This window comes from Cygnus atratus, chromosome 4 (assembly GCF_013377495.2).
Source record: "Cygnus atratus isolate AKBS03 ecotype Queensland, Australia chromosome 4, CAtr_DNAZoo_HiC_assembly, whole genome shotgun sequence".
NCBI classification, from domain to species: domain Eukaryota; kingdom Metazoa; phylum Chordata; class Aves; order Anseriformes; family Anatidae; genus Cygnus; species Cygnus atratus.
In genome coordinates, this window is record NC_066365.1 from 52,620,044 (window position 1) to 52,643,449 (window position 23,406).

Here is a 23,406-nt window from a genome sequence, read left to right on the forward strand (position 1 = left end):
AAAGTGTCATAAAGTTTTGCATTTTAGAAGGCAAAAATTTCCGATAAGATGATTTAGAGGTGCACAAGATGCTGACTATGTCTCATGTCAGGAGCCCAGGCAGGAATAAGAACACATCCACATACACACGGGACTGCATTCTGCTCAACTTCCAGGTTCAAGTATCAACATGTTCTGTTAAACAGAAAATAAGCTTGAAGAGCATAGCAAATTACATTTAACACTCCTTTATTTGTAGTAGAAAATTTAGTTTTTATAAAATCCTCAAGTTACAGGATATACATATAGTGAAACTTGTTGCAAGTCTTAGCAGCTGTAGAGCAGTACTGCATGCAATTGCTTCTGCAGTATGCAAGTGTTCTGTAAATAGCTAATCATGTTCAGAGAGCAAGATGAAAATTCAAAGAGTATCATATTCAATTACCAAAAAACAGGTCTTTATCAGTACCAAGAGGTTGAGCAAAAAATGAAATAAGGGTATAAATACACATCTCTGAACTAGCACACTAATACAACTGAAAAGGCTGAACGATATCCACATCACAAAAGATAACTCAATAGTTACAGAAAAATACTTTGCGTCAAGACTGTTTGCAGAAGTGTTTCATGTAAGACTCCTCCGACCAAGGGAGAATAGTGAAGCACAGTACTTTACTATTTTTACAAAAGGCCAATGAATCCCATTTAACTGTATGTAATTAGAATATTAACATAAGCTACAGAAGATTAGGCAAATACTTTGCCTTGGATTTATGGAAAGGCATTGTATTTGGACAGATAATATTCTTTTTCCATGACCTACCTTCCAGCTGTTGGGTGAATGCATAATCAGCACTCAATTTAATATTCACTTCTGTACTTATGACTGATCTGAAGGCAGCATCATAAAATGGATTTAGGCCAAAAAATCCCACAGCCATTTGTTTCAATAGCTGCCTGAATAGGTGCAATCCTTTATGCAAATTTCCCATCATGGTAAGTCTCAGAAACTGGAAGAACAATTTATATAGAGCTAGCTACAGATTAATTTTCTAAAGAGTAGACATGCTTGAATTACCACAGTCTCACATTTGTGTAGACACAAGAACACATCCGCAATGATTCTCCAAAAGTTACTACATTTACATTGATTAGTTCACTTAAGAGATGGTTAAAAGTTTAAGCATTACATCTTTGTCTGAAAAGCCTCCAGGTCAGCAATTTGGCTTGGTAAAACATCTTGTTATGACAAGAGAGCTGAGTTTTCCATGGTCAGAATCTTGAGATTTCTCCCAACAACCTAATGCAAAAGTACCACAAAGTAAAAGCTTGGAAGGGTTATCTTTAAGTAACATTAACAGAAATAGGCTCTCCTTCAGAAAGAGCGTTAACTATGCCAGCGTGATGGTCTTTAACTCATTTTGTTAAATTCAAAGTGGGCCATATTTTTACACCGAATATAGTAATTTAGACAAAGTAATTCTACAGATATTTTTAGTAAGCAGAAGAATACTGTCCAAAGTGTACTGCATAGGTACGTGCACCAGTGCTACCTACTGGAGACATCCTACTGTAGCAATGCTTCCAGTCAACATAAACCTACGAAGCAGACTTAAAAATTTTTAATCAATGTCCAACAACTCATGATTTCTAGAAAACAACTCTGTAAGACTGGGCATGTTTTAGATATAATGCAGCTACTTCCCCCACACACACCAATTAGCAATATAGCACAGTAATTTTAAGTTTCCATGACTTGCTTTTGATATGCTAAATTTTATATTATCTCCAAGAAAAGCATATACACGTTTTTATACAGCCTGGAGTAAAATCAGTGTAAAACCAGGAATTTATAATCATCAGCAGAAGTGCCAGCTGCTCATAATGTTCACAATAGATGAGTGTCTGAAATTCAGCTATGCAGCAGTTGGTGCCAATCTGCTTATAAAGGAAATGCTGCTGAGACACAGTCTTCTTACAAAAACAGGGCATGAGGGCTTCATTATTAGGTGTTCAACAACAATTCTCAGCTCGGTGAACAGAGTCCTGAAACAAAGAGATTTAGTCATACTTAAACATAGTATTAAAATGCTATAGCATTCACCAGAACTAATATCTAAATGACTAAATCTAATCTGAACTCTAACTCTAATTTATCTAAATAAGTGACTACAGTCACTTATTTTAAATTTATTTAGAAAAAAACACATCACTGCTAGTCAGCGAGTTCTAAACATCAACTCAGTGTTGCAGCATCTTGCAAGAGCTTCAGAATTCTTGTCCCTTAAACATTAATATTTTAAATCAACTTTAACTCAGCCACTTCCATTGGAGGACATGGAAACAGCAGAAAAATAAAATCCCACATTCAAGGAAAAAAAAAAAAAAAAAACAGCCACACTGGGGGAAGGCAGGAGAGAAGAGTGGTGCTTTTTCAGAAGTACCATAAGAATTTGGGAGGCAATGGAAGTGGTGTGTTAGTGCTGCTTCTCACGAAAACGCAAGAACCCTGCACTCTAGAATCAACTCTTAAAGGGACGGACCTGAAAAATAAAACTTGTAACACTATCCTCACTTAAAACTACAGAAATACCATCAAAACAACTGGGAGAACAGCTTCTTTGGGCAACCTAGTCTGGTGGGAGGTGTCCCTGCCCCAGCAGGGAGGTTGAAACAAGATGATCCTTAAAGGTCTCTTACAAGCCAAAACATTCTCTGATTCTATGAAGTTATTCTTAGTGCATAACTTACGTTCATAGACTTGTTAAAAAATACACATAAGAGTGAACAATTGATTTCTTACAAAATAGTAGGCAATAGGAGGCAATCAAGCTTATGATTCTCAGACCTGTCTTGGCATACCACAGCAGCCAAAGCTGCTTCCTTGCTACTTTATCAAGCCTTTTTCTAATCAGGCAGCGATCAGACTAGAAAAGTACATTCATGAAATCTTACATTATGCAAAGCTCATCATGAGAAAAATCCCAAGAAAGCACTGACCTGAGCAAATCCTCAGATATATTCAGAGTTTCGAAGTTAAAGGCAATGGAAGCTGGTCAAGCCAATGCTAATCAATAAGGCTTTATTTCAATTATAATAAAGCTAATTTACAAATCTAAAGGAGGTAATTAACATGTTTTAGATCATATGTGTTTAAGATCTTTTATTTCTTCAGTTGATGTATATCAAACAAGTTTGTAAGCATCTGTTCTCACGTATGGTTAGTCCTAGATAGGCATGGAACCTAAAAATAAGGATGTCTGTCTGATAAGTGGTTGCAGAACAATGAAAAAGACTTCCTTCTTCCAAACTTTCTTCTCCCAAAGCACAGTTTTAATTATGCAAGCATGTTCTGAAAACTCCTATTCAATGATGGTACTACACTCCAGAAAAGTTCAGCTACATAAAATAAGCATGACCTTGAATCAGGTGTGGTAGGGTTTTGGCTTTTTTTTTTTTAAAGCTATCCAAGGCATATTCTATATTCTACAGTTACCATTTGCACATTTACTATTAAAGAGTTATGCATCTATCACAGAAAGAAAAACTTCTGAATGCCTGAACACTACCCCGTTAAATACTAACTTCCAAAATCAATTTAATGCTTACCGACAGTATGGATTTCGCCGAGAGGAGTAGCGTAATGTTAGAAACCTATAGTAAATGAATGGCTGGAGCAGACTCCCCTGACCACTGAAAGAGAACAGAGAGGCAGAGCTTAATACCGGTTTTAAAAAGGTCAGGATTTCCCATAATAAAAGCAAGAAAACTATTTCACCGCAAAAAAGCCTGGCTAGGGCCATATTTATTCAGACAATCTAGATCTGACAACAAAATACACACATAACCGTTCCTTTACAAAGGCAAAAGACTTATAGAAATGAAGTATTACAGTTTTCACATTTGTTTTATATTTAAATGTTCTATCCACCTCACTTCTGGTGACTAAGACTAACCAAAGTGACAGTGAGGCCAGTCTAGTATTAAGAAAACTCATGCTGGACAAGCATGGACATTGGCTGACAGCAGTAGTCCTGTTACAGTGAGCTCTTCCAGCCCTAAGCATAGCACTTTTAGAGTCTGGACCATATTTATACTCTTTTTTTTTTTTTTTTTTTTTTTAAGAATTCAGAAAACAATGGAAACTATATGTTTTGAGATATAAAAGTTAAACATATCAAACTGCTTTAGTTACTCTGAAATGAGGTCTTTATACCTTACAAAGTTGCTGTTCCATGCATGTGACAGTACTACAAACCATTCACAAAATACAGAAATACCTTGAGTTTAATTGACTGAAGCTTCTTTATATAACGTAATATTAAAATTCTGCGTCAAATTGTACACTACATCACAGCACCAGTAGCTAGCTCCTTCAAATATGAACAGTATCTTTAGCCAGAATATAAAAAACAAAGTGAAAAGGGAAATGGGCTATGAGGGCAGGGGAGAAGTGTTTCATCTGTATAATATTTACCAGCAATTTAATATGCTTAGCAGTTTGAAGAACAAACTTTCACTATAGTTGCATTTAACCTTTATACTATTTTAACACTTGGTATATGATCTCTTAAAAGCTTCAGTATCTACTACATAGCTTATCAAGTAGCTACACTTCACATGCTAAATTCTCCATAGAGAAAAAAACAAACAGATCTCCCCAAAATTGTAAAGCACTCTTTGTATCCAGTATCTAAACACTCAAGTATCTGTCAGTTGGTAAGTTGCCTTAAAGTGAAATAGAATCCATCAGGGCTGAAGCACTGAAGGGTTCAGCTGACATATCATAAGACACAGACAAATTATGTTTCTGTCAACTTCCAGGAAAATAAAGCCTCCCTTCGACTGCCTTTGAGACCACTCAGGACAAATGCTCTCACTGTGCTATGGCATGCATAGAACAAAGGGCATTAATCACTCTCCAAATATTAAATGGCAGTAACTCAAACTTCAGTGATTTTCAGGTCATTATATCTTTGTACATGTTGGAATCCTACTGAAGTTGCAATCTTAAGAGCCCTAAAATGAATTCAACAGGCTGCACATAGACACAGCGGGCAAAAATAATGAATTAGAAAGAGGCAAAGGTCTCTGGTGAGAAGTAACATGGGAGAAGACATAACCCACTCCTGCTTGTATGCTTCTAGTACAATGAAATTCTACGCCACTTAAACTTCTGGGATCCAATAACCAAAAATAAGAGTAAACAGACACCTTCAGTGAGGCTGAGGATCAATATTCTATTACACTGACCAAAATTATACTTACTGAACTACATAGGTAAGCTTAAGTTATAGATGTGGAAAAGCTGGGATTCAATCCAACAATGTCACTCATGCTATGAAACTGAGGTTTTTTTTTTTCCATGCCCATCTATATCAGAATGAGTGCTGTTTGATTTCACAGTGCATCCACTGCAACATCAAAGAATCAAATAAACTAAGTTCAAGCCTTGATCAGATATACCACAAACTGAGATCCTTGTAACCCACAGAGAATTCACTGCAAAATATACTTGTGTAGAAAGTTTCTAAATCTAAAAGTATTTATGATGATTCTTACCTGAAGAGCATAAAAACTGTAGCTGGCATCAGAAAAATTTCATTGCAAGCAATGAATTTTAGAATATTCTGCTGATTAGCATTCAGTTTCTCTAAAAGATTTCTCAGAAAGGGCAGACTATTTGAACCTCGTGCCTTTAAAGAAGAAAAAAGTGCCAGAAAACATACAAGTTATACTGATCTTCTCTAGCAGAAGAAATCAAAATATTAACATTTACCATTTATGACTCATTTCAGCATTTTAAGCCTAGATCCTTTAAAGGGATTGAGATTAGTATTGCAAAGAAAACCACTGACGGCATAGAACCCCTATTAGGATAATCATTAACAATCTCAGCAATCGTAGCAGCATGAAGTTCAATTAAAAACGTAAAGCATTGCAAATCCCTCATCCACCCGTTTTAGGTTCAACTACATCGAGCTAGCCACCAGCCTTGTTCTTATTCTGTCCACTAGGATGAAGTGCCTATGGCAGCAATATGGCCTAGTAAGGAAAACTGGAGGTTGGAGTTAAATAAAGCTGTTGAAGACTGAATACTGAGCAGCAGGTTCACCTGACAAATACTACTGAGCTTCCTAGCCTCACCCTGAAGTTTGGTACTTTACAACTGATACAGAACACTCAACTTCATAGCATATAGTTTACCCTGAAAAGACATTCAGAAGTTTAGACTCCACTGTTACACAGTAGTTGCTTCCTTCAAAGAAAACCATTTGAAGAAAAATAATTAGCATCAACTCCAGTATATTATTATCAAGTCATAGCAGAAGGAGAAAAACAAACCAGAAGACTTTTCAAATTCTGTGCTGAGATTCCATACTGCAATTTCACTAACTCCTCTAAAAGAGCTGAAGGAAACCATAACTACAACTCTCAAACCTGCTTGTAAGCCCCAAACACACCAACAGTATTAATTATACATCATATCATACTTACATCAAGAACCTTCTTTGTGTATGTGGCAGCGTGAAGCAAAGAGAATAGCAGAACTGGGAAAATACTCACTGAAGCAAGCGATAAGGAAAATTAAAGGCTGCAGAAGTGCATAATTTCTCCACAATATTATGCTAACACACAAGTGATGGCTCCTTGTAAGAGGTTGGTTGGAATGAGTAATACTTGATTAAGACATGTCTATGTCTAAGACTGTATTTATAGCTGTGCCTTTTTCTTCTTACATCTTTTCTTTGCTATGCATTTTTATCAGCTTTAAAATCACTGTGTATGCACATATGCGAAAGTACAGCTTGCACTATTATACACCGTGCGTTTCCATTGAACTGTATTCTTTCTACAAGAAAGACACGTAAGGCTACTACTTAAAATCTATCATATATATGTAGTCACATTTTTATAAACAGAGGCTGTAAAATGCATTTCATCACTAAAGAACACGCAGCTGCCAGCAGTTCAGATCTTAGAAAGCAAGAACACAGCCATTCCTCTGCCAGAGTAGGACATTAAGCGTACACATACAAAAAGGCACAAAGAAGAGCTACTTCTTAAATGTCAGCTTTGAAGAGCCACAGGAGTAAGTCCTTTTTGCAGACTTCATCTGCCTAATAATGTATCTGAAAGACCTATTATGGAAAAATTGCATCTTTACATGCCCTACTTGTAGTAAAGAGTTGTACATGAACCCTGTACTGGTAATAAACGAAAGCTATCAACTTCTCTTAAAGGATCATGTGAGACTAGTCATAAAATATACTGAACTTAAGTCTCAGGAAAAGAAAATACTAGAAGTCAAACTGCTGGCTCCTAGTGCACTAGTTACAGAGGTGATTAACCTGAATATGGATCAACAACACAAGCCTCTCCTATTTTACATGGAGTATGTTCTATGAAAAGCAAACATTCTAGTTTAAATTAGTTTTCCCAAATCACAGAACAGGTGATGAAAAGAATCCAGTTTTTAAGATATTTAAAAACATTACCAGGATGACACAAGCAAAGGATACTTGTAACAGGGTAGGAATTCACAAAGATCAGAGAGTACAACAGGTAGTGGCAGCTGTCCTCCAGCAAAGCCTGGGCCAGAAATGCCCTGCTAAGCTGAAAGTGCGGGAGCCTTTGGTGTAGTCGGAGAGCACTAGTAAAAGCATTTGCCAGCAAGGCACGCTGATAGAAGCTTGCTGCTTCATGCAACCTGCAAATCATCAGAGGAGATGTTACCATAAGAACCAAGCCCCTGCTCAGAAGTCTTTCACCCTTGAGAATTGCATCACAATTGCACAATACCTGAAGTACTTCTATTATCGTACATAAGAACTAGTAAGAAAATAAACTCAAAAATTGATAATACTGACTTCCTGACAATGCCAAAGCTAAAATAACTCAATTCTGTTAACTACACAAAAAAAAAAACGTGGCAAATACTTTATAATTCTTCAACACATTTTCTAAACACATCAACAAGTGTTTTAAGCCAATCTTTAACAAAAGCTGTACTTATAAACCAACCCAGTAAACTAAATATAAATTTATCCTTACATGAAAACCACTCTATGCAAATGGAGCACGTTTACTTGGTGAATTTTTAAATATTGTTTTTCAATATTAAAATACATACCCTAGAAGAGGCAGGACAAATAAAGCAGAGCAGTAAACCGTGAACAAGCGGGAAATCCACATTGCTGTATCCAGCTTGTTAGCCATCAGAAATTGCTACATTAGAAGAAAACAAAATGATAAAGAAAACCAACTCCCACAGAAGATAGGATTTCGATATTTGCATATATTGAACATTCTTCCTTCAGTGTTAAGTTGCAACTCTTTCAACAACCTTGAATCAAATTGTAGCTTGAAGCAAAGGGCTTATTTTCATCCTGTGTGATATTTGATTTATACAACTTTACTAACCAGATAAAAAATAATTAGGCCACCTCAGAATCAAAAGGCTCCTTTGCATTCTACAACAAAATACTGCGTTAAGATCTTCCATGGAGGTAGGGCTTCTATACATACCAACCTCACTGAGCAGTCAACTTCAAAAACTTATCATGCAAGGTCTTTAAGCCTGACTGACTCCTGTATCTGTTGCTCCAAGGCTCATTATAAATACGCACTTCATGCAACTGGGCCTAGAAACACCACCCTCCTTACAGAGAGGAAAAAAGATGGAGTGACTTAAAATTAGCATAACTACATCAGAAGCAATGGCAGCGTTTTAAGCTACATAATCCTGGCTTCAAAAAAAACAAGAGCTCTCAATAACGTAGAAGCTCTCTTGTTAAGCTCTTCTAACCACAGTCCTCTTCACGCCTTTAGATGGTCCCAGTACCAGAAGGGCCCTAATGAAAAATAGCATATTGAAGCAATTACACGCCTAAGAAAAGTGTCAAAACGTCGCCTTTTTTCCACCTGCGTTCCTCCCAGCTCGCCTATCACTGCTTCACTGCTTCCACCTTTTGCGTGCTTCATTTTGTGCTTGAGTTTGCCAGGAGCTCCCCATTCACACCAGGAAACCCCTCCCAAACGTGAGCCAGCTTGGGAAGCCAGCCCCTTTTAGGCAGACGACCACAAATTAACCCCAACTGCAGCTGCACCTATCGTCCCGCACCGCCTCGCACACCAACCACGCAGCCACTTCCACACGAGGCGAGCTTAAACCCGGCCACCCCCGAGCAGCCGCACGCCACCAGCGCGCTCCCACCGAGGCAGCCCACAGAGGGGGCCGGGGCCGGGCCTGCCCCGCGGCCTGCCGTGCCCGGGCCGGGGGCTGCTGCTTACCACGGCCCCGCCGCCGGCTCCGCCTTGCATGGGCCCGTTCTGCGTGGAGTCCGCCATGGCCGCGCCTGCGGGGAGAGAAGCGCCTCAGACGCGGCGCTCAGGGCTCAGGGCTCGGCCCCCGGCCCCGCCGCCGCCCGCCCGGGACCCACCGCGATGGCCACAGCCGAGCGCTCCCCGCACGCCGCCCGTCCCGTCGCGGCCCTCCCCCGGATGCGGCCTGATGTCACTTCCAGCGGGCTGCCGGGGAATGTAGGCCCCGTGACGTCACGCTGCCCGCCTCGTGACGTCACAAGGCGCTGCTATGAGGTGGGGGGGCTGTGGCCGTCGCCATGTGTACCCCCTCACACGCCCTGCGCCTCCCTGTGGGGCTGGGTGGGGCGGGTGTCCCCACAGAGACACAGGCAGTGCCCCAAGCACAACATGGCGAGATGTCACCACAGGCCTACACTACGTGGTGGTGGTGGCATCGAGCTGCTAAGGCCCACGCAGTGACATCCCCACATCCGGTGACATCCCCACATCCGTGACACCAGCACAGCAGCAGGCGTTCATCGCCTCACACTAACATGGGATGGGCGTGTGGGTTCTCCCTCTCACCCTCCTCCTCAAGGGTCACGTCTCCTGCGTGTCCCTGTGTCACACAGCGCAGCCGTGCCATTCCGTCAGCCGCCTGTTCCCACCAGGCCTGGCGTTCGTTTCTCCACCCTGTGTGGTCCATAGAGGGATGGCCTCAAGTTGTGCCAGGGGAGGTTCAGGTTGGAAATGAGGAGACATTTCTTCTCAGAAAGAGCAGTCAGGCACTGGAACGGGCTGCCCAGGTAGATGGTGGCATCAGTATCCCTGGGGGTGTTCAAGGAAAGGTTGGACGTGGTGCTGAGGGACATGGTTTCGTGGGTGATACTGGTGGTAGGGTGATGGTTGGACCAGAAGATTTTAAAGGTCTTTTCCAACCTTAGTGATTCCATGATTCTAAATAGACCACACACCATACAGACCACACTCCCCATCAGCTCCCAGCGGAGTGGTAAGCAGCAACAACGTTAATGCTCGCTGCAATGCTGCTCCAGGGAGTCTTTTACCCACTGAGGGCCTAACTGGCTTTTCAAATCCATTTAGCAAGATGCAGCACTAACACGCAGCCCAGCACTATGCCTTAGTGATGTAAATGGGAATCATGAGGCCGCAGAGCCTAGGCGGACGTGCCCCAGTCCTGCATTACTAACAGGGTCACATCGCACAGCGGTGATGCAACCTGCAAATTAACTGTCACACTGCCTCAGGCTGTAACCGTGTGTTTTGATGTCATTGGTTCCCTGTCATGTAAAAAGGCGAAAAGGGAGCTTCTTCAAAGCTGTATGTGCCCCAACATTCATGCTGCGAGCAGTACCAAATTAAAATGCAGCAGCTTTGAAGTGAGTTTCAAAAATCATTAATCTTTAAAGCTAAAGAGCTTTAATCAAGGACAAGCATATCTGAAATGTTGATGTGAGGACTGAGCTGGATAGCACAAAGCACAAGTCTCCTACTCACTCTGTAACATGTAGCATACCCCATTTGCAAGTTCTTGGAAAGGATTAATGCTCCATTCATTAATCTGTCCCTTGTCTTAATATTGATTTTTTTTTTTACTTGATCTGTGCCAGATATCCACGCAAACACGATTCTGTACCTGGTTAGAGGTCTGTGAATCAAGTATTACTCTGTTGAAGTGGCATCTAGTAAAATAAGACACAGCAAGGACCTCAAGAATGCCTATGCCCATGCCTTCGCCTTTTAGCCTCTGTAGCCTCCTGTGGTTTGAACTCCAGGGTTTCTCGCAAGGATGTGCCACAGGTTCCCCCTCCTGGTGACATGGATTCCAGAAACACAAGCCACCTGCTCAAATTTCTAATCATTCCCAAATGCTTTTAATTACTCTTTAGCAGCAAAAAGACATATTTTTTTTTGTGACCGAGGCTGTTGGAATCAACATCCGCAATCAGCCTCATTTCTGGTTTGTGATAATTAAACTTGAAGATTGATTGGAAAAGGCTCGAGAAAGCATCAGGATAATGTGTAATGAAATGTATTGACAGGGAAGGAGTGAAGGAAGAGTCAGCTGATAGGGACTCTAATATCATAACAATTACAAGCAAGCTAAGGCTTTAGGCTAATTAACACATTTCAAATTGAAGACGCAGAACCTGATTTTTCATTTAGTTTCCCAACCACTCATCTCATGCTAAAGAGGCTGCAAAGCAGGCACAAGAACTACCTACTATTTGGGGACCATTCTTCTGCAGGTGGAGGACACTCTGTGGGTAAACAGCACTGAGAATTAAAACAGTCAGTGTGTCTACTGGGTGTTCTCGAATGTGTAGTTAGAATACCAGCACACACTTATGTTAAACTGAAATTAAAGCTTTGAAAGGTGGCCCCTGTAAATTAACTGTTACGAGGTTATTTTCTCTGTTATAAAGGAAAATATTAACATACACAGATTTATTTAGGTAAAGCAACAAAATGGAAATACGTATCGAAGACCATCAGAAATTTAGCTCAACAAAACTTAAATGTCAAAAAGGGCAAAGGAAAAAAAACACCTTCTGATGAGTCTTCAAGATTATATGCTTCTTAAATTGGCCTAGGATGACAAACCCATGTTGTAGTCAGGAATGCTTGTTTATTCCTTAGCATTTGTAACTTAAGAATGACTGAATGCATGCACATACAAAACATTCACTTCTGGAGTCTGTTTTGCTGTCTGTCTAGTGTCATTTTAGTCTCTTAACACTAAATTTTATGTTCTGTTTTTGCAAAAGTTGTCTTTCACAGATTGGCCTTAATTTAATTTAAATAGAATGTTATTCTGTTATTTATTCCTAAAATTTAATGGCTGCCATACTGAAAAATGGTGCCATACTGAAAAAAAAACTTAATTAGGAATTAGGAAATTTAACAGGAGATATCACACTTGTGTCTTTACAGCTGAGACGTTCCCTTTGTTTTGTACCAATTTTTCTTTTCCTGACTTTCCCCCTCACTTTCATTCTATGTCTGTCATTACTTCTTGTTCGATATTGTCTTTCTTGTTGAGCGATTTGGACCACAGCACTGTTCACTTCAACTTGAGAAAAGACATTAAGTTGTAGTTTCAAAAATTAAGTTTCAGCTATTGGCTTCTCCCTTTCCCAATTCTTCTCTGCTACGATATTGCTGAATGAGCAGAGAAGAGAAGCAGAAATTGATTCCCATGTTATTAATGATTTGGTTTCCGACAGTTGTAAGGGGATTCTTTCGTACCATCAAGGCACCCGTTTGCTTACTTCTGCTTCCACTGATGATTGATTGTTCAGATATGTAGAAGAGTACTGTTGTAATTGCCAAGGATTTATCTGTCTCATTAGCAATCCAGTCCCATTTCTTCTCCATGGCAGTCTGACACGATCAGCATAGACATATCTGAAATCATAACTAACACATCTCTCTGTTTCCCCCCAGCGCATTTATAAGCCTATATAGAATTATTGGCACTTAAGGTACCTAGGATCAGCTTTGTCTTAGCTTAAAAAATGATGGATGCTAGGAGATATATTTTGACATTTCAGGCCCAAACATATACACCTACTTCCACTAACCCAATTTGAAGCCTCAGAGAAAAAAATAATAATAATAATAAAGAATTTTGGTATGTCTGTAAAATAATTCCTATATTTAAGAAAATATGAATGGTTTGCATTGGTTAGCTCAAACTGAGACTCTGCAGACACTGCAAGTTTGCTAATGCTCACAACATCACTAAGATATTGCACGGAGTCTTTAGGTCAAATGGATAGAGATTTGCATGAATACACACAAGCAGTGGCATAGCTGGGCTGGAAAGGGAATCCACACACAGTTCCTCAGTCCCCTTTACCACTTTCCTTTGAGTCACTATGTGTTTCCAAATGCAATCATATACAAAACTCCACATGTAATTTGAAGGCTGTTTGAATATCTGAAGAAGAGGGAGGCTTTTATGGTGTTTCAAATTAATTATCGAGAACCTCATTACAGACACTATGGAAATATTTTATAAAGCATAATTGTTATTAAATGAATTTGGACAACCATAATAAAATAAATATTTTATAGAACTAATACTTTGCATTACAACTTTATAGGTTGTTTTAAAGTTGGAGTTTGTACTGTTTTTCTAATAGCGTCACAGCCAGCAGCATACAAACTTTTGTAGTTTTCAGCAGCCCCAGTTCTCAATTATTCTAACAGAAGTTTGTGTATCATTGTTTAGATGGCATTCAGCACCTTGCAGCACAGAGCACTTGAGGTTCAGAGGACGGTTTATCTATTTTGTACTTTTGGACTTGAAAGACGGTACTGTTGCTAACATCTGTACACAGTTTTCATTTATTTCAAATAAAAGAGAGAACATTCTTGCAAGGTCGATAGGATTGCAGTTCCTCATGGCCAAACTAGCTCCATTATTTGTATCAGTAGTGTATAACGCAAAGCTAAAATAAGTTTTTATGCAAAGTTGTAATGAACAATTTGGTTCTTGTTAGTGGTTATCTCAAGCTGGCTGTCCAAATTTCAAGAACAATAAAGGACATTGGGTCAATGCCTGTTACATTTTTCAGAAAAAGAAACAGAAGTCTTCTGTCTCTCTCTACTAGATTGCTTTGTGATTTTTGCTTGATGGTCTGTAGCAATATCAAACATGGTCTTCTTTCTTTTCCCTCACAGCTGGAGTTTCCATTTACTCACCCTTCCAGGAAGGATTAGCCTTTTAATCATTAAGCGCCTGCCAAAGCAGTGAAAGAGAGAAACCACAACCTTTTTGAAGATGTGGAAAATAGGAAGACAGTCCTTCCATTTGCTTTCTGTGGTTTCGTAATTTGCAGGATTTTGGTATATCCCTACATTACTAGGAAGGGTGACACAGAAGCTGCAAGTGTAATCTTAAGATGGTACAAACAGCTATGATAACTCTCTATATATCTTTTTAAGAGTGGAGTTATGGCACAAGGCTTGGCATGTGGTTGAATCAGGGAGCAGTGTTGCCTGTGTATTTTATTTGTAATGTCCAGCCCACCAAGAGCATCAAAAATACTTGAAACTCAAGTATGGAAAGAAAGATGGGCAAGTGTTCTTTTAATAAATGCAAGGAAGATTTCAGAATTCTGCAGCAAGAGAACATATCAACAAATGGGGAAATACAGTGAATTATAGATGTGAGCTTTCAACTGCCTGTACTGACTGACTGCGAATGCTGCTGCAGGAAAAATTGACAAACATCCTCTTGCAAGCCTGAAGAAATATCTGAAGATGTAGTGATCAATGCTGAACTAAGTATTGGGTTAATTGATAAAAGGTTGCCCTTCCCCTGCTAACCATGGACTACAACAAGGCAATAAAAAGACAGAGCAAGGAGAACAAATCCCAAAAGTTGTGAACTTCCACAGTGAAAACTTCCATTCATGATGCAAGGAATGTTAGCTGAATGTATGCATAGAAATATGCAAAGAAAGATTCCCTTTCTGAAATACCACCCTCAGCAAAAACAATCAAAAAAACTGCAAAGTTTGGCAACAGTAGCACTTGACATGGTACTGCACGAGTAACTAAAGACCAGTATCACCATAATCTGTGGTCCAGTCATTTTCAGCAGATACATTCATGAACAGAGTTACATTTCTGCCACTCCTTCATCGTAAGCAGATTTTTGCAGATAAGTAAATAGGGTTGCAACCCATGTAAGCTGACTGATAGTGAACTACCAAGAAGTTTTCTGCTTTTATCTGAAGTCAACACAAATCAAAGACTAGATCTCTTCCCTCAACATAACTGTACCAGTCAGAAAGCCCAAAATCCCACCCTATTCACATACAAAACTTTTCTCACTACTAGAACAAATGTGGGGACTGCACAGGTTTTGTTCTCTGTACCTCCGAAGCTGCCTCTGGTTTCATCCACATATGTCCTTAGATTTTTTTCTCATGTCTGTCTGTATTATCTGCACTCTTTAGACTATTACAAAAGTACCTAGGAAGCAGGTGTTTTACAGGTGTATACAGAAATCCTTACTAAGATTAGAAGAAGCTTCAGAGAGAAGGTTTTGATTTTGGACAGTTTTTACTCAATCACGTATGGTTTCCTAGCCAGTGTAAGTTCCACTAGTCTCATTTATTATATTATATAAATTCTTCTCAATGTTTTATCATGTACTGCCAACGTTGAATTTTCAGACATATGTTGGGGTGCAGATAAACTCTGCAATCAGTGACTTTCTATATTCTTTGAGAGATCCCATTCAGAAATTCATAGTGAAAGAAGACTGGATGGGTGATTAAGTGATAGGGATATGTGGAAATATTTTGAACATTTTATGTTGAATTGTTTAAGCACGGTGGATTGACATGTCTTCTGGAGATATGCTGTTGCATTTTTTTTATTTTTTTATTTAGGCGGTATATATTTACTCATTGGTGTTTATTCACCAAACATGAGTCAAATGCTCCGAGGGTTCCAGCTTATATAATGAATCCCTCTATTTTTTATTTTATCCCATATAATTTAATTAAATTAATCTAGGTTTACAATCATTGCCAAAAAATACATGCGTATTTTATCCAACTGTTTTATTGTGGCTACTGGTAATCGATAAGAGCTCAGAACTTAGAAAAGATAAAGAATACATAGAAAAACAATCAGGTTAATTAGATTTGTCCTTCCAAACAGTCATAGGTAAAGTCCATCCATTTAAATCTGATCTAATCATGTGCTGAAGTGGCGTGAAATTGAATGAAACCAAGCTGTCCATATCCCAGAAATGTTCTTTGTGAGATATAACAATCCTCAAGGATACCAATTAGTCAGATAACCTACCAATAAGTCAAGGATAAGTTTCTCACTCAGTCATAATGCTTCTGATTTATATATAGACCATGGTGACCAGTAATGGAAGCTTATTCTTTGAGGCTCATAACTTCTTATTGAATTCAGCGTTGCATGTTACATCTTTTGCAGAAATGAGCTATCTCGCATTTCTTCTTTGGCAATCTTGGGTTGCTTGTATATAGGAGCTAGCAATTACTTTATTAGGAAGGTAAAATACAGGGGAATTAGGGTTCAAGAGAGATATCTGGCATTATAAAAAGGAGTATGTAAGCAAAATGAAGAGATAAACATAGAGCAAGATTACAGTTTCTGAAATATAATGGTCAGCGGTATATCAGTCAGTGGCAAGTGGAACAGGCAGGAAGAGAAGCACAGGAAAGTCAGGGACTGACTGTAGAAAACCATCTATCCTTACTGTTTGCTTCTTGACAGAGGCTTAGTGAGGCTTTTGGTGAGTCATACCATTTATTCTTGATTATAGGAATTTTGTTGAGTTGCACACTTTTGAAAATTAAACAAGTGTCCTTAATCTCATTTTCCTAGTCAAAATATGTAACAAAGATCTTTAAAATTCTTCTTTGTCATAGATAAGATTGTCTTACATTACAGTTTGTCAAAGAACACTACGAATAATTCTCTTGCAAGGTAACATATTCTGCATCTTTGTCTTAACTTTCACTAAAGTGAGGGCCTTTATTAAAAGCCTTGAAATAATAAAAATTCTGGCATGCTTTTCATGTGATTACTTCAGTGTCGTTTGTCTACAGCAGGAAACAGCATGCAGATGAAAATTTTAAAAGAATTCTGATGGGAACAGGCATAAAGTTCCAGAAGTTCACATGACATGACAAAATTCACATTGCAATCACTAAATTGTTAATCAATATCCTGGGAAAGATGCCTAAAGAAGAAGGACCCCATCCAGTGTTCAATATAATTCCTCTGGTACTCCATCAGGGATAAAGAAGTGATGGGAAGATGTTCTCAACATATAATATCATGATGGGTGAGGCTGGAAAGATACAAAGTTGACCATTGAGAGTCATTCACAATAAGGATTCTTAAGCTGCATTCTAGGATTGGGACTGGAAAAAATGCAAATGGGAAAAGAGGATTAAAATGGAAAAGTGTTATGTGCATGCTTATTTTAGCACAAATAGAAAAATTCATACAAACAGAGGTATTAAAAAAGATAAAGGAATATCAGTCAGGAGAAGGTTGAAGCATTGAGAAGAAAGCTGTAGTAGATAGTGTACTTAATGAAAGGAATATGTTTGAAGAACAGGAGAGGAACAACAAGCAATGAGAAAATAATTTACATGCAGCAGTATATTGCTTGGAGTGGAATCTGTATCCTTGGAGATTTTCACGACTCAGCTAGAAAAAGCCACAGGTGACTTGATCTGATGCTGGATATGGTCCTGCTTCAAGAGGAAAGATGGACCCCGGAGTCTGTTCCAATCAATTTCTGTAGGACTTTGTGAAAAGTGGTGGTTTTAAGCAGCAGAAACAAAGAAACTGGAACAGCTAGTAAAGGGTATGATGTCCACCATTGTAAGGATAACAAATACACAATGGAAGAGCAGTCACAGTTATATGGGTAGTGAAAGATAAGAACTCTTCCAGATTCATAGAAATTAAAATGAAGTGATGAGTAGCAATGCAAGTTAATAACAGAGTAAGTATTCTCAGGAATTGCATCATTATGAAAAAAAATCTTGATTTCTAAGATACAGATAAAAGAATACGGGTTATTAATAACCATACAGTACAGCTATTCTTAGATGTCACAGCTCACAGCTTTCTTCATCAATACTGCATCAACAACCTGAGATATTACCTCTTTTAAATAATGCAAATATTATATGATAAACATATATTGAAAATAAACCTGGACTGAAGAATTGCAAGTTGTTGTGGTTTAAAATAAATTAAAGAATAATAATAAAAAATATATTTATCAAAGCTTTTTATTTTTAACAAAAATGTCCCTGGTTCTTCAGGGAAAGAGCTGATTTCGTGAGAGGACAGTAGAAGTGAGTTGCTGTATATTAGGTAATACCAGGGCAGGTATGCAATTAGTTATGTTAATTCTGGTACAAAAATAAATAGGTATAAATTGCTAATAATTTATTTTGACTGGAAACAAGAAACCTCCTAACCAAACATTCAGAATCTGTAACAGCCTTCCAGTGAGAACAGTGGAAGCGAAGAATCTAAATACTCTTAAAATGAAGCTCTGTGAGTTTGTACAACAACCTGATGAGCTTGCCAACTCAGATGGGTCCTCCTGAGATGCAAAAGAGAAACTCTCTTTCAATCATTCTTTCAACTTTTCAGTTAATTATATCAATTTATTGGGAGGAGTGAAACAGCATCAGACATGACTTTTTTATTGTTTTGGTTTAAATGAAGCTACGACCATATCCATAAAATGAAGAAAATTTCAGTGGTTAGTAAAATTCATCCTAGATCTCATCCTTTGAGATCTCCTGATATGTATTTTTTTTTCCTGAAAATAAATAAATAAATAAATACTGGTAAGCTGATATATTAATATTCTAAATACTGATTCATTTTTTCAGAACATAAGGAGTTTTTACTTGAACAGATAGAAATCAAATATTTTTGTGATTTTTTTTAAATAACCTGAAACAAAAAATGTTGTACTCTGCAATTTCTATGGGAAAACAGTTTTGCAAGACAGCTGGTTAAAAGTATCTCTGATGTTCTGTGACTAAAATGAGAGAATTACATGTGGATCTCATAATCAAATGATTAAAATTTCTCTAAAAACTTGCCCCCAGCTTTGGATCTGGAAACAAAAGCCTCTTAGGAGTCTCTAAAATACGAGTCCAGGTAGCAATACGAGTCTGCCAGCGCTATCTCCAAGCATAAGGTAAAATATATTTCTGGCCTTCATTGGAATTTCCAGACACCAGTCTCTAGATTTCCATTGAATCTTTCCAAAGGTCAATCTCTGGCCTCATTTTGAATCTATTTAGGACACCATCCAAGCCAAATGACTCAGCACCTTGTTTATCAGCTGTAATCCCAAGATAAGCCTTTCCTCAGTACTACCTGATGCTTTGAGCCAAAGATAGAGCTATGTTAACTACCTGGAATATGAACTAGCCTGAAATATGAACAGAGAACAGGTCGTGGGGCTTGCCTACTTTAAATCCACTACAAAGATATTTTTTTTTGTTTTGTTTTTTGTCCAGGACAGAGCATTATCCACCCAGTGAAGATGGTACCAACTTTCTGGAGTAGCCCACAGCCAAGATAAGGATGCTGTCAGAACTGTTGTGTTCAAAGCATGGAAACCATAACGGGTCTTACTGACACAATTAACTACAGTCCTACGTAAAACTCACTGCTTCAAGAATATTTTCCTGTGTACCTGCTTTTATGAAGACCTTAGCTTAAAAGAAGCAAATAAAGTGTGCTTTTGTTGGTGGTGGTGGTGGCAGTGGTGGTGATTTTGTTTTGCCCATAACAAAGATGAAGATTGGTAACATTTGCTAGCCTAATGACCTTACTGTCCTGTAGTGGCAGTGTACACTGCTAACAAATAAATGTGATCCAGTTCTTTTAAAACAGTTTTAAACCAGAGGCATCAATGACAAAATGTAATTGATTTTACCTGTGGCCACCAGCTCATGCAATACAATAAAACTTGTGTCAATCAAGTATTTATTTGTCTTAGCTTTTCATGGTGCCTATCGGAGGATTTATTGCTTAGCAATCAAACTGGAAAATAGTCATTCAATAGTCAAACATAGATGAGTTAAAAGTGAATACAAGTAACATGATGTAGCTCTGTCTTCTAGCTGTAAGTTCTGATGAATGTTAAATTCATAAGATTAAATCATCAAATGAATGTATTTCTGTTCCTGAAGTCTTTTAACTTCTAATATGAATATTATTTAAAATAGACACTTGATTCAAGAAAAAATATTTAGCATAGGAAAATAAATGTCTTTTTGTCCTCTCTATTTGGTCAAATAGATGTCCATCACCAGGACACAAATGTCTTTTATATTAATCCTCAACAAGATGATATCCTGTGTTCCAGTGCATGGTCCACAGAAGAGATTGAACATTGCATGCCTGAAAAAAAAAAAAAAGAGTGGAAGGCCAAATAGTAGCTAAAGGGAAAGGCATAGTTGGTGCCTAAGTATTTTATGTTACACCAAAAGAACAAGTGGTTTCTCATCTCTTCTGAAGACACCATGCTTAACTCCACAAGAGATCGCTAGGTCACAAGCCAGATCTGTTTTCATCATCTCCCTGTGCCTGCTGGAAATGTTTGTAATAGATTCTGTTGAAAAATAATCATATCATGTCATAATCATAATCATGTCTTCCTCCCATTGAATCTCAGAGAATAAACAAACTAAGGAGCATAACCTCAATGACAATGTAGAAAATCACTAGCAATCTTATTTCCAAAACATTTTTTGAAATTCAGGAATTATGAAGAATTTCTTGTTACATAGTAAATGGGTGAAGTAAAATGTGTGAATTCTCAGTTTCTGCAATTTTATCAGGGTCTTATTTAAGGGAAATTTAAGCATTGTAATCTGGTAATTTGTATTCCATCTATACTGGAATAATAATTTCCTGTTTTTCCTTTCAAGTCAGTTTGTTCATGATAATCCAGATTTCTAGTTATTCAGAAACTGGATTGTGTCTGCTTATTGTTCTTGAAAACTAAATTGGGCACTACATCTATTTATTTTTATTTTTTTCTGTAAACACTTTCAGGTACACTTAGTTTTGTTGCTATGACCCCACTTACTCCAGCCTGGCTGCAAAACTGCAAGCAAACTCAAGCTGCAAAAGTCCAGGAAAAAAAAATAATAATAATAATCTGAGCAATTGTAGCATTCAACAGCCTCCATACACTCAACTGACGCCTTTAGAGGTAACAATAACACTAAAGCAATAACACTAAAATAATAACAATAAAGCAATAAAGCACAAATGACGATGATTACAAAATAGTAGTGGTAAGTTCTGTTCATCATTTACTGTATAATTATCTCCTAACATTTCATTGGCGACCCTCACATTAAGATTCTTCTTGTTTAATGTATAAACCAATGCTGGTGTCTAACACTGAAAAAAGGTCACTAGAAATGAATAGTGAATAATATTTGGGACAAGAAGCGTAGTTAGGAGAAGTATGTAATACATTGAAGGACTTTTTCAGTGGTGTTGGCATCATCATAGTATCTCTGGCATTTGCAGATGTACAATTGCATGATATCTTGAAGGAATGGTATTTCTCAAAGAACAGCGAAGTTTACTAGGAACCAGAAATAGTGCGGGGGGATTTCTTCTTACACTCTTAAGGGGACTTTCATGCTATTTATCTATTCTTTTGAAAATGGAACACTCATGCCATCTAATCACGACTTCCTCGGATGCTGAAAGACCAATAAAAGGGGCACATTGATACCCAGTGAATAGAAATACAGTATTGCATTTTGGATTTGATCTGTTCTGTGTGTTCTTTATATTCAACCCATAATATTCAAAGATTGTTTTCATGAACCTAGCTTATGCAGTTGCTAGTCATCTGATTTCATTCTGCTCTGTGGATCTGTGTGAATAATTTGTCTTTCCTATTTGAGTATTGAATATCAAGCTGTCTAGTTGGAGAAATACTTTAAACTGATGTCTGCCATATGTATTTGTCATACACAAATAGAGATAGCACTTCAATTTCTAGGTTGCTAAGAGCTTTTTCAGTAATGCTATCAGCTGAGATCAGTTTGAGTAAAGGCATTAACATCTGCTATCAAAATAGAGCTTTGTATTATGAACAATAAACTTCCTAAGGCTAATACCAAACAGTTAGGTGACTTGGGATTAATCTTTTGTTAGATCTCGCCTCTAGAGACCTACTGCGAAATCTTGTTTTAAAATCAAAAGTGAAAATCAGTTTAGTGGTTTCATACTTGTTCCATGTAGACATTTGTCTAGGTAACAAAATCACCAGACAATTCAGTGTGTTTAGCAGCCTAAAAGTAAAAGCAACTAGAGAAGACAGAATATGTTTCCAGCTAAAATACAGTTTGAGCTAAATTTTAAACTGCAGCAAGAATGCATGTGTGAGGGCTTTGGAGTTTGTTCCTTTTGTGCCACTGACTTACATCTTTAGATGAGCATAAGTGGCAGCAACCCTGTTACTTAGTATTACGACTGTTGATGAGGCTGGTGAAACAAATCCTTACAAAGTGCTTTGATGACCTTAATTCAAAGACTATATGCAGAGACCCTGTTTCTGCCTGTTAAGGGATGCTATGGACTCCTGAGTGTTCTGTGCGATCCATCCTGCATACTTGTCCATTATGCACAGCACCTGGACAAGGTGTGCTAGAAGGTACGTCCTTGGCAGTGTGATGTGCACCTTGGAGTAGGGTGGAGAGTATGAATACAAATGATACAGACTCGTGATGATCCCACACCATCAGTTCTCATTGCACCAGAAATCCAGGGTAGTTATTATGACACTGAGGACATTTAGCCTGTTTAATAAAATAAGATCCAGAAAGTGAATTTGAGCAGTCCTGATAGATCATCCACACTGCCAGCTCCTGCTTTACTCCTTGTCACCGCTTTAAGTTGCTCTGACTAACTTTCTCCAAAGCAAATCTCTAAAGGAGCCAGAAAGTGCAAACACAAGTTGTATGGCCATTTGGCCTTAGCAATAACACCTAGTCCCCAGACCTCTTTTTTTATAGAATAACTAACCTGTGAGTTATCACCGAGACAGATAATACACAGTCACCTTCTGACTTACTCCAGGCAAACATGGCTCTTGCCCATTACTAAAATTAAGAAGCTGTAGGGGTAATGCAGACCCTGTATTCTGGCCCTTTTTCTCCATGTCCATGTCATGTGCTAGGCTTGAAGTGGATTTATAAACTGGACATTTTAACTGGCAAAATCAACTCTATGCAGTTCCTGCTGGTTTTGAAAGAAATTTCTCAGCATGAGGGAAATGTGCTCCTCAAATCCAATCTGTTGTTCTTGGTATCTCAATAATTAATGTAGTAATTAAGACGGTTTTGCTGCAAGATTTTACTTATAAAAGTTTTAACCAAAGCAAAGGTTGTGCGTACACTAAGTTCTGATTCCATCAGAACGGAATTTGTTTCTCCTGGATGTTTGACTGCAATGCAGAAAAATACTTAGTCCAAGGCTTTTACATAATAAGCTTTCAAGATCCGCTCAAAATGAGAC

The 23,406-nt window shown here is 38.2% G+C and overlaps 1 protein-coding gene across 1 annotated transcript; it reads right to left on the reverse strand.

The window, feature by feature from the left end:
* Positions 1 to 211: 211 nt before the first annotated feature.
* On the reverse strand, positions 212 to 9,518 carry TMEM33 (transmembrane protein 33). The gene is made up of 8 exons (XM_035554337.2): positions 9,423 to 9,518; positions 9,274 to 9,338; positions 8,114 to 8,208; positions 7,503 to 7,690; positions 6,478 to 6,545; positions 5,542 to 5,675; positions 3,589 to 3,672; positions 212 to 2,025 (listed from the first exon to the last, which is right to left on the reverse strand). The coding sequence occupies exons 2-8, from the start codon at positions 9,328 to 9,330 to the stop codon at positions 1,896 to 1,898; spliced, it is 756 nt and encodes a 251-aa protein (XP_035410230.1). The 5' UTR covers positions 9,331 to 9,338; positions 9,423 to 9,518; the 3' UTR covers positions 212 to 1,895.
* Positions 9,519 to 23,406: the final 13,888 nt, after the last annotated feature.

Excerpts from the sequence above, each read along its gene's own strand:
- TMEM33 (XM_035554337.2), bottom strand. The coding sequence starts at position 9,330 with ATGGCGGACTCCACGCAGAACGGGCCCATGCAAGGCGGAGCCGGCGGC. Across the intron at positions 3,673-5,541 it reads ACAGTTTTTATGCTCTTCAG|TGGTCAGGGGAGTCTGCTCC; the intron begins GTAAGAATCATC and ends GTTCTCTTTCAG. Across the intron at positions 2,026-3,588 it reads CGGCGAAATCCATACTGTCG|GACTCTGTTCACCGAGCTGA; the intron begins GTAAGCATTAAA and ends TCTTTGTTTCAG.